Here is a 12,331-nt window from a genome sequence, read left to right on the forward strand (position 1 = left end):
TGCTGATGTTGAGGGATAGGTTATTGTCTTCGCACCATGCCACCAGGTTCTTAATTTCCTCTCTGTACTCAAACTCATCATTACCCGAGATACAGCCTACAATTGTTGTGTCATCAGCAAACTTATATATTGAGTTTGATGGAAACTTGGCTACACAATCATGGGTGTACAGTGAGTACAGCAGGGGGCTGAGTACACAGCCTTGTGGGGCACTGGTGCTCAGAGTGATTGTAGAGGAGAGCTTGTCCCCTATTTTTACAGCCTGGGTCCTGTCTGTGAGGAAGTTGAAGATCCAGCTGCAGGATCTGAGTGCTAAGGCCCAGGTTCCGGAGCTTAGGAATCAGTTTATTTGGAACGATGGTATTAAAGGCAGATGGTATTAAAACCATTCCAATATTACCATGAGTAGAGTTTCCACACAGCAGAAAATGTCTGCAGACCCACAGTAAATCCATCCTGCCAGTCTCCCAAATGCTCATTCATACATATGGATTGTACATAAGTTGGATATTTGTAACCTGAGGAGAACCTGTATCAATTGGCTCTGTCTGGAATTATCCAAAATCTAATCCATTTAACTGCCAAGAACTTTGTATCAACAAGCAGATGTAGCCCAAGTACGGCTACTTGGTTGTGGCACTGTCTTCAGAAAGTGATAGATCTTTGCATAAGAGAAGTTCAGTCTCAAACAGTTGGAGATAAAGTGTTGCCTCTGGAAGGATCAGACAACAGACAAGAGGAGACTGGTGAAATGAGACAGATGTAATTAATGATCTCATCATGAAGACACCTCAAGAAGGGAGAGAAAATACGTGCAACTATGTGGACAGGAAAGCAGAGCAAGTTAAAGTGCACTAGCAAATTAGCTTACAGGATCAATCAATCAAGGTGCAACAGCAGATATTTAAGAAAATTTCTCGTGTGCATCACAGGTACATTCCAATAAAAATAAAAATTACAAATGAAGAACCCATCTTCTGTGCTTAACTAAAATGAGTAGGTTTTTGCAAATAAAATCAAGTGAGGCATTTTACCTTTTATGAAACCTGTAACATATTTTATTTAACTCCAAAACCAAAACACAAAAGTACACTAAAAATCTTTACATAATCACATTATTACATCAGACCATTACCTCACTTTTTAATATACAGTATTTCTGTTTTTGCCCTTTTTAAAAAATCTATTCAATATACGTAATTGATTTGCTTGTTTATTTATTATGTTTTATTTTATTTATTATTATTTATATTATTATGTATTGCATTGAACTGCTGCTGCTAAATTAACAAATTTCATGTCACATGCCGGTGATAATAAACCTGATTCTGATTCTGATTCTTAAAGCAAAACCGCAGCTCAATGTCGGTGGTTGTGAATTATGTACGCAGCTGCCCCCCACCCCCCTAGAATTCACTCAAGTTGCCATTGTGAGCCTGTTTGGAGCTTAGATGAGCCGCCTGGCTCAGGTCCTATGTTCCACGGGTGGAGGAACCGCAGGTGCCTTAGGCTTGTCCAGAAGTGCGTTGACACACTCATGGTCATGTTGTGACACCAGGGGCATGGCAGCAGAATACTCCAACTCTTGGTGGGCCGGTTTAAGGTGATCTACCAAAATTAATTCAGGTTTACACCTCTTATCTATGAGATAAGTCTTTTTCTCTGTTCCAAAACACAGAACAGGCCATCGTAAGGGTCCTAAAGGGATGTTGGTTTGCATCATGGTGGACGAGAACAAATGAGGAGGAATGTAGGTCAACAGGAACACCAGAGTACTGTATGCTATGGTGGGAGGTTGGAATAGATGAGAAGGAACTGAAGTTACTAAGGAAGGTGGAACGCCGTTGAGGGGCTAACCAGGTGATTGTGGCGTCAGGAAAGAAATCACCTTGCACTCATAATGGTTGCCCATACACCAACTCAGCTGCGGATGACTGCAGCTTCTCTTTTGGAGCTGTTCTGAGCCCAGCAGGACCCATGGGAGATGATCATGCCAACACTCATCTGTCAAGGAAGCCCTCAGTGTAGCCTTTAAGGAGAGGTGAAACCGCTCACATAGGCCATTGGACTGCGGGTGATATGCTATGGTGTGATGTAGCCTAACGACAAGGCTACATCACACCACAGCGTATTGTGAAGCCCAGAGGTCTGATATGAATTGGGGACTTTGGTCAGAGGAAATATCAGATGGGGTGCCACACAGAGCAACCCAGGTGCTGATGAACACCCGAGCCATGTCTGTGGCCGTCGTCGATGCTAGAGGGATGACCTCTGGTCACCTGGTTGTACAGTTCATCATGGTAAGAAGGTGTGTGAAGCTGCGGGAGAGAGGAAGAGGACCAACAAGGTCCATATTGACATGGTCAAACCATCGCTCAGGGACCTCAAAAGGTGCCAACGGCGCATGAACATGCCGGTTGTTTTTTGCCCGCTGCCACTCCACACAGGCTGCAGTCCAATCATCCACGTCCTTTCTAAGGCCGTGCCGCCACACAAACTTTAGTGCAACCAATTTCTCTGAAGCCTTCCGGCTTGGATGGAGTTGAAAACAGTCCATCTCCAGTTTGTGGACATGATAAAGTGAGGGTGACCGGTTGAGACATCGCACAGGAGAGAAACCCCACCTCCCCCATCCACAGGCCCATGACTGATGTCTAGTAAGCCTGGATCTCTGGGTCAGTAACTTGGTCGGCTGTCATGCTGGCATAGTCAACACCAATGTGTACAGCCTCAATGGCAGGCCATGATAGGCAATCAGTCACAGTATTATTTTTTCCCGTGACATGTTGTATTTCAGTTGTGAACTCCGATATGTAGGCCATGTGGCATTGTTGCCGTGCAGACCAAGGTTCTGATATTTTGGCCATCGTGTGCACAAGGGGTTTGTGGCCAACGAATGCTGTGAAATGGTGACACTCTAGAAGAAAATGAAAATGGTGAACAGCCAGATAGAGACCAAGAAGCTCACGGTCAAACATGCTGTACTTCCTTTTGGGGGGACGGAGCTGCCGACCAAAGAAGGCGGGAAGCTGCCACACGCCTCTGACCAACTGTTCATGCTCAGCACTGACAGCATAGTCTGAAGTGTCAGTAGTAATGGCAATAGGTACAATGAGGAGCGGGTGTGTCAGTAGGGTCACTTTGGAAAGAGCCTGTTTGGTATCATTAAATGCCCTGCTCATATCTGCTGACCAGTCAAGCACGTAAATATTGCCTTTAAGCACATTATACAGGGGGGAGCATAAGTTCAGCAACTCACGGAATAAAGTGGTGATAGAAATTTACCAAACCTAAAAACTCCTTTCATTTTTTTAGTTGTGCGGGGTGGTGGGAAATCCATAATAGCAGTTACTTTTGATGGGAGGGTTTTGCACCTTCTGTGGAAATGCGATGGCTGGGAAAGTCAATGGCTGACAATCCAAACGGGCATTTAGCAGCGTTAATAATCAACCTGTGTTGGCTTAAGGGCTCAAAAAGTGTGCAGAGATGAGATATGTGTTCAGATTTGGATACACTGGTGACTGGTATATCATTCAGGTAAACAAAAAGAAAATGTAAGTCTTTAATACAGAGTCCATCAGCCACTGAAAAGTCTGTGCTGCGTTTTTCAGCCCAAATGGCATGCGCAGAAACTCAAAGAGGCCAAGCGGGGTTATCACAGCTGTTTTGTGAATGTCCTCCTAGCACACGGGCACTTGACGGTAGCCCCTAACTAGATCAAGTTTGAAAAAAAATAACTTTCCATCTAAATATGCCAAAAGTCTCGGATGTCTGGGACCGACTAATGATCAGAAGTGGTGGCCTTGTTAAGGCATTGGTAATCACCACATGAGTGGCAACCACCATCGGAATTAGGGACCATATGGAGGGGTGAAGCCCAGAGACTATTCAACTGATGTACAATGCCAAGTCTTTCAATGTTAGTAAACTCAGCCTTCATGGTTGCCAACTTTTCTGGGTCCAGTCTACATGCATGGTCATGGACTAGTTGGCCAATTATAGAAATGACGTACACAACCCCATGTTTTGAGGCTGTAGTGGAGAATGTGGGCTTGGTGAGGTTTGAGAATTTGCCCAGCAGTCAAGTAAACTCACATGTGGTGCTGCGTGTGCTTGACAGAGTCGTTGTGGGGAACTTACTGGGGGAGCAGGGTAACACCCCAAAGTCCTTGACGTCCACAAGCCGGCAGTTCTTAAGATCGACCAACAGTCCTTGGGCACACAGGAAATTTGTACCAAGCAGAGGTCTAGCCAATTTAGCCAGGAGGAAGTCCCATGTGTAACGTTATCTACTGAAGCAGAGTGTCACCCATCATGTCCCATAAGTCTGGATCCTGCTGCCGTTGGTGACCTCCAGTGAGGTTTCATTGCTCTTTGCCTTCTCATCAATGGGTGATGATGGCAGCACATTCACTTGAGCACCCATGTCACACAGGAAATGTTGCCCTGAAAGGGTGTCTGTAATGAACAGTAAATGACCCTGGCAGCTGGAACCCACAGTGTTCACAGATCTCTGATGTCCCAATGCGTTGTCACTGCTGAAGCTGCAAGCCAGTTGGCATTTCCCAGCGTTCATACCAAAGCGAGTGTGGTGAAAACACAGGCCTGATCTTTGCTGGCTTCACAGCCATGGGCCTCCTTGTGTTGGGGGCCTTGTTGATCAGGCTTATTGAAGCAGAGAAAGTAGGAGGAATGATGCACCACTGCCTAGCTGAGGGGAGACTATTAGGCATCTTAGCAAGCTCCCTATAGTCATTCACAGATGCATTAGCAAGGGCTATACGAATTTGATCAGGCATTTGCAGCATGAAGAGTTCTTTAAAAATAAAACAATTTAATTTCCCAGGAGAGACATCATTTGGTCCATTAGCCTAGCATCACAGAGACTGGGTAAGGACAGCAACTATTTGCACGCTCAGACTCCAATAGTCTAAGAGTAAAAGGTGAGTTTTCAGCGATCAGTATTTATTGTGTTCAGGCGTGTGTTCAAGCAGACTCACCACTCTTGTGTGCCATGGAATTGCTGAGTAATACTACCACGTAGCAGAATTTGGTGTCGTTGGCAGAGATTTCTCACAGAGCGAACGGGGCCTTAGTTTGTATGAACCAAGCGATGGCATTTTACTCCCAAAACTCCAGCAGTTTCAAAGCAACTGTATTGGACAACATGTTCAATAACTCTGGAATTTTCCGAGAGCAACAGCGTCACCAACACAGGTTTTCACAAATAAAATGAAGTGAGCCATTTTATGTTTAATGAAACCCGTAATACATTTTATGGATCTCCAAAACCTAAATGCAAAAGCGCGCTAAAAATCCTTAAGTAACAATGTCATCACGTCAGACCAGCCTCTTAAAGTGAAACCTCAACTCAACGTCGGTGGTTGTGAATTATGCACATTTCTCCAAATTACATTAATGATAATAAAAAGTTTAAATAAAAACAGTTCAATTACGCAAAAGTTGGAAACAAGTCTGTAGGTTGGGCAGAATATAAGGAGAAATAAAAATGACTGTAGTATAAATAAAGTAGAAAAAAATAAAACATGAGATAAAGTTAGCCAAAAACATTTTCGTAGATATTTTAAAAAAGAATCAACTAAATGAGCTTTGATCCAATCAGGAATCTGCTTGAGTAATTAAGAAAGGAAAACAAAGAGCTGGCAAATGAATCAAACAGGTAGCTTATATCAATTTTCCCTACAGAGGATGTAAATAAAATTCCAAAAAAAAGCTGTATATCGGGAATTAGGAGGAAATCAGGAAAATTACCCATAGCAGGGAAATGGTATTCACTAAATTGTTGGTGCTATAGGCTGACAGGTCCTAGAGGATTTCATAGTCTTTAAAGAAGTGGCTTGTGAGATAGGTTATCTTAATTATTTTATTCTATTTAGAGATACAGCATGGTAACAGGCCCTTCTGGCCCAACGAGACTGCGCTGTCCTATTGCACCCATGTGACCAATTAACTTACGAACTCATACGTCTTTAGAATGTGGGAGGAAGCCAGAGCACCCAAAGGAAATCCATGTGGCCTTGGAGAGAATGTACAAATTTCTTACAGACAGCGGTCAAATTGAACCTGGCTCGCTGGTACTGTAATAGTGTTATGCTAACCGTTATGTTACCATGCTGATGCATTGATTTTAATTTTCCATAATTTGCTAAGACAGGAAGACTGGGAAATAGAAAATAGAAGAGGAGGGAAAGAAAGCAGGTAGTTAAAGGCAGTTAACTCAATATCTGTCAGAGGAAAACTGATAGAACTTTCTATTACAGATGTTAAGGCAGGGCACTTTGAAAAATTTGAGGTAATCAGGAAAAGGCAACACAGTTTTGTGAAAAGGAGGTTCTATTTGACCAAATTGTTGGAATTCTTTGAAGAAGAATCACACACAGTAGACAAAGACAAGCTATTAGATATAGTAGAGTTAGATTTCTAGAAGGCCTTTGATAAGGTTCCACATCAAAAGTTACTAAGGAAAAGCAAATTTCTCTGGTATGGACAGAAAATTGGCTGGCTACAGGAAAGATAGAAGTGGAATAGAGTGTGAATAGGAAGTAGAAAGAAGACATATGTAGGTTCGTTATTTCTTATTTGGCAAAATATAGTGGGTGACGTACCAAAAGAATTGATGCTGAGGTCGAAACTTTTTACAATTTATATCAATAACTGGGATGAAAACACAGTGGTATGGTTATTAAGTTTGCGAATAACACAAAGAGAGTTAGTAAAGTAAATTGTAATGAAGATATAAGGAGACTAAAAAGGAATATAGGTGGGTTAAGTGAATAGACAATGATCGAGCAAATGGCATATCGTATGAGAAGATGTGAAATTATCCATTTTGGCAGGGAAACTAAGACATAAGATATTAAACATAGGAACATAATTAGGCCATTCAGCCCATCGAGTCTTCTTTGCTAAAATAAAGAAAAACATATTTTCTAAAGTGTAGGGATTGCAGAGGTCTACGATGGAGGAATTGGGTATCCTAACACATGATTCACAAAAGGTGAATATGCAATGAATCAATTAATTGGGAAAGCTCAAAATATGCTATAATTTATTGCAAAAGTAACTGAATACAAACGTAGGAGGTTAGGATTCAGATATTTAGGATACTGGTAGACCAGATTTGGAGTACTGGATACATTATTCGTCTCCTTATCTAATCAAACATGCTAAACAGCCCAGAAAAGGTTTACTGAATTAATACCTGGAAAACGCAGATGATCTTATGGGGAAAGTTTGGACTAGCTAGACTTTCATCTGTTGGAATTTAGAAGAGTAAGTGGTACTGGATGAACCATAAGATCCTGGCAATATAGAGAGGATAGATTTCACCATTTAGAAATAAGGAGCTGTCCATTCACAGGAGAATGGAAGCGGAGATTTGAATAATTTTAAGGGGGTGGAAGTTAAATTCTTGATCAGCAAGGAGGTGTAAAATTATCAGGGATATGGAGGTGAAACTACAATCAGATCAGGCTTGATCTTATTGAATGTTTGATGGACAGCAGCCTACTCCTATTCTAATTTGTATGTAATCTTTGGAGCCTTCTGCTTTTCAGTTAGTTGTCTTGGCCTTTGTGCCTTCTGCAATAGAGCATGGTGGTAGCCCCAGGCATCTCTACTCAACTGTGCATTAAAACTAATAATAAAAGGGAAACTTGAGCTCCATGCTCATCAAGACTCATTGTGTGACTCTTCACTTTTCCTCAGTGGGATGAGTTGAGCCCAGTTCCAATTCATTTGCATAAAGTCAGCAAACAATTGATTAAACCTTTAAATGATGGAGGTGCAGAGGTTTATCATGTATTAGGATCTGCTTTCCCCTGTGTAGTCAACAAAACATGTTAATTGCAAATTTATTTCATGTTCACAGTGGAGTCAGAAGGCAAGCATCTCCTGTGGGCTGATACACTTAGTGACGACTTTATTAAGTACACCTGTACGCCTGCTTGTTAATGCAAATATCTAATCAATCGCATGGCAGCAACTCAATCCATGAAAGCATGCAGACATGGTCAAGAGGCTCAGTTGGTGTTCAGACCAAACATCAGAATGGGGAAGTAAAGTGATCTAAGTGTCTTTGATCATGGAATGATTGTTGGTGCCAGCTGGGGTGATTTGAATATCTCAGAAACTGCTGATCTCCTGGGATTTTCACGCACAACAGTCCAGTCTCCAGAGATTAGACAGAACGGTGCAAAAAAACCCCAAAAAAAAATCCAGTGAACGGCAGTTCTGTGACAAAAATGCCTTGCTAATGAGAGAGGGCAGAATAGAATGGAATGGCCAGACTGGTTCAAGCTGACAGGAAGGGGACAATAACTCAAATAACCACATGTTAGAGCAGTGGTGTGCAGAAGAGCATCTGTGAACACACGACATGTACGGGAGGTACCCAATAAAGTGGCCACTGAGTGTATTATTCATTCGAACTGTGCTGGTTTACCATCTACAGTGAAACAGCTAGTGGAAAACATTATGCACTCTGCGTATCATTGGCTACAAATGGATTTTGTGTGCAGTCTTACATTTGAAATCAATTGCATGGTGCTTAAAAGGCATATGCTACATGGTCAAAACTACAGTCCTGGGAATCAAATTGTGAGTCTATATGGAGCACAATCTGCTGGAAGAACTCGGCAAGTTGAGAAACTTCTGTGGGGGTGTTGGAAGGGGGAGGGAATTGCTGATTTTCAGGTCAAAACCTGCATCAAAACTGAGAGGAAAGATGCCCACTAAAAACAAGAGAGGGGGAGTGGTAATACTGGAGCCCAAGGTTATTGGTGGACAAGGAGGCATGAATCAATACAGTTCATCTATCAAACATTTATGCACAAAATGGTGGTCCTACCTGCTGACCACTGGAGATTATTCACGAATACAAGAAAGATTCAATTTCTCACTCTACTACTGCTAGAGGACTACATTGTTCTTCAGATTTGTTAACAGGGGCATGACCACGATTGGACACCTACCAGTTTGGAAATTACAGTCAATGATCTTGGCCATAGCTATACAATATATGGCTCCAGAGTCTCAACCAATAAAGATCAGTAAACTTTGTCTCAATTGTATACAGACACACAGTGCAATGATGAAAAACTAAATAGCTACATCCATCTAATACTTCAGCAGTACGATATTCTGGAAATGGTGACTTTCTTATGAAACAAACTCCCTTTCGAGGAATGTGCGTGAACAGCTTTGTCCAGACCAGAAGGAGTTATTTAATCTAATTGAGGAGGATGGAGAATTGGTAACTAACAAGAGCGACAAAGCTGGAAAGCGCAAGGCTCTTCAACCTGAACAGTGATTGTTAATATGTGCTGTTGCCCTGGAGCATTTTATAATGTTAGCAAACTATTGATGGGCTGTTACCCATAATTAAATGATTGCAAATTCTATTTTTCTTTCCAAAAATCTGGTCCTAAACATGTAATTAAAAAAGAATATGAAACTTAATAATGATTAGTCAATTGTTTCTTTTAGAAACTAAATGTTTTGAATCATTAATTATTATTAGAATATATCCTCAATTGTAATGCAGTATGACAAATTAGAGTTTGGAAAGCTTATAATGGTCATTTGTAATGAGCAAGATAATCTGAAGTGGAATGGAAAGAGTTAAACTGAATTTGCCTAGAATCAGGAGCAGTGAAGCATCCAATTGCAATTATGATCTACAGTACGAACAAGTTGCCATTCTGAAAAGCCGGGCATCAAACATGTACAGCGTGTCTGTCAGCATCCCAGGAACCTGCTTCTTCTTTTTAAATCTCTGAAAACACCGTGAGCAGTGTGGAGCAGGCTGAAACCTTCTTTCGTAATCGACACCTAATAACACTGTGATTCTCTTTGGGGAGAAGAGGACGAGCTTCTGCAACACTGACTTCTATAGATCAGGGTCCTGTCTCGTTTTTTCCCCGTGCAATGACAAAATAATGCATCACCGAAAACTGAATGACTCTTAGAGGCACTCGAGGGACCACTGCATTCATAATGTGGCAGTCAGGGAGCAGCAGTATTTGTTAATGACTTATCACAGCGAAAGAGCAGGGCAGTTACAGACCTCCTCCCATCTGGACCCTGGACCCATCCCATGCTGGATGTATCGAGGCATGAATCTCAGTTTTAATCAAACTGGCTGAGGTGCTCTTGCCCGAATGAATTGCAAGCATTCCCTGCATCTTGCTGCTGGAAGGAATCTTGCTGGAGGGGAATCATTAAGAGCCCTGCTAACCAACAGAGTACAGTTGTTAGGAGATGCTGTGATTAACATGCTGTGAACCTTCCACAGGTAAGTTCTGATTAATTACTGTGGATGTTTGTTCTCTTCCTTACCCCTCACCATCCCCCCTGCATCCTGTCCCTTCCACTCCCGACAACAGCTTAGCTGGCATGCAAGGCTTTATCACTCCACTGGAGTAGAGTTGTACTGATTATTTTAGTTGGCCCTATGTGTTAGGCCAAAAATAAACCCCTTATCTGATGCCCTGCTTTTCTTATCCACAGTCCCAGCTGCAATATGTCTACTACAAAAGCAGGTGATGCAGATGAGGTTTTTGGTAAGTAGTTGCTTAAGGTATTTTTTAACTGAGTCTTTAACCATTTATTGAAAGCCCAGCAGGCCAAATTCCTACTCGGAGGCTTGTCTCTGCTCTTGCATCCTGACCATCTGATGACAATTTGCTCTCACTCAATCAATAATTAAATCAGTTTCAATATAAGACAGTGGAAAACAAGAAATGATTAACAATTCAGGGCAATCCTAAAATACTCATCTATGATTGGTCTGTTTTTAGCAATATCCTACAAATGTTTACTTAAGGGAGGAAATTAACATGACAGGATAATAAGGAGTAGTTTATGAGAAGTAGCTCATTATATTTGTAAATGTGTTCAGAACTATAGTTGCAAGTACATTTTAAGCAGTTGCTACTAATGAATTTATGCATTGTGTTGATGAATATGAAAAGGAACTTTACTGGGAATAGAGATTGGGAATAGTAACCTCCCTCCCTCACTCGGTCCAACCCATCTGAGAATCGTTTGGATGAAACAGGATGTTGTTTATTAAAAAATAGCCTTTTCTATAATACCATTGTTAACTGCTTGCTACAAAGGTTCTTAAATCATTAATGAAATGAGAGCCTCTCACTGACAGCCACTACATAGTTAATGGGATGTGTAGATACATGAATAGACAGAGAACATTACATAGAATAAATCAAACAAAGTCACACATCGTAAGATAAATCAATTACCAGAATATTTTAGTTCTGGCTCATTCTTCAATTATATACTGTCTATGAATATTTTGTAATAAACATTGTTTTTATTGCTGGTAGGAAGATGAATATGTTTTAATGAATAGAATAATTAATGGTTGTAAAATTAATCAGTCCTATTGCTTATTGAACAGATTTGTTGATTGGCTTTTTATGTAGTTTGTGGCTCTTCAAAAACACGGTTTGTTATACATGCTTAAACAATTGGCAAGCTTCTTTGAATGGGTTCTACGCTGAAAATCATTCATTTATATGTGGCCCTGTGGCTCTGATAGAATGATTTTCTGTATACTGAACATGAGATTACACCAATCAAAACCAAACGAAATTGAATTTGGTTAGTTCCAGAATATTAGCTTAAAGTACCAATATTTGAATGCTTTCCTATAGAAAAGCTCATTACCTACGGTCTTAAGAACATTGCTTATTACCTACCTTGCAACTTATTTGTGAACTACTATGACTGTACGGGCACTTCCTCATGATGCTCTTTCTGATTCGGAGTTTGGAAAACCAAAAATACAAATGCCATTATTGCTTTGCATATTTGTCAGCTGACTTACGATTCACCATGATGGTTTGCAAATACTGTATTGGTCAACACAGTGCAATATATTTTGGCACAGAGCAAATACTACTTTGAATTTAACAGCTAGTAGAATAACCCTTAGTTCATTTTTTGACAGGCAAGAGATATTATTGCAAAAATCTTGAAACCAGAACAGATTTTTTTAAAATCAAAGATAAGCAAATGCAAATCCATGCAAATGATCCATCCATTTTCAATTTGTGAGCCTCCACTGCAAGCATAGTTTCCTTCCAGATTTTCTCTAAAAATAACAAAATGTCATGGTTCTGTTGAAATGTAAACTCAGCTACAAAAAGTTAATTGCATTTCCACCAGTTGGCCATTAATAAAATGAGGACTCTGAACAGTTTTCAAATTAAGCTCCACGTGTTCATCACTATGAAAAAGAAAGCATATTCATGGACCTTAATTTCACCTCTTGGTTTATGATACTTCT

General features: G+C 40.8%; 1 protein-coding gene and 1 long non-coding RNA gene across 3 annotated transcripts in view; one reads left to right on the forward strand and one right to left on the reverse strand.

The window, feature by feature from the left end:
* Positions 1 to 11,755, reverse strand: part of LOC134340457 (uncharacterized) — a 30,959-nt gene extending 19,204 nt beyond the window's left edge. The window contains exon 1 of the long non-coding RNA XR_010016556.1: positions 11,742 to 11,755. This is a non-coding gene — a long non-coding RNA (uncharacterized LOC134340457). The remainder of the gene's footprint in view (positions 1 to 11,741) is intronic.
* Positions 10,143 to 12,331, forward strand: part of samd14 (sterile alpha motif domain containing 14) — a 177,644-nt gene continuing 175,455 nt past the window's right edge. For both annotated transcript variants that reach the window (XM_063037747.1, XM_063037746.1), the window contains exons 1-2: positions 10,143 to 10,315; positions 10,531 to 10,583. In XM_063037747.1, the coding sequence (XP_062893817.1) occupies positions 10,544 to 10,583 (40 nt within the window). In that variant the 5' untranslated portion in view covers positions 10,143 to 10,315; positions 10,531 to 10,543. The remainder of the gene's footprint in view (positions 10,316 to 10,530; positions 10,584 to 12,331) is intronic.

This window comes from Mobula hypostoma, chromosome X1 (assembly GCF_963921235.1).
Source record: "Mobula hypostoma chromosome X1, sMobHyp1.1, whole genome shotgun sequence".
Lineage (NCBI taxonomy): Eukaryota > Metazoa > Chordata > Chondrichthyes > Myliobatiformes > Myliobatidae > Mobula > Mobula hypostoma.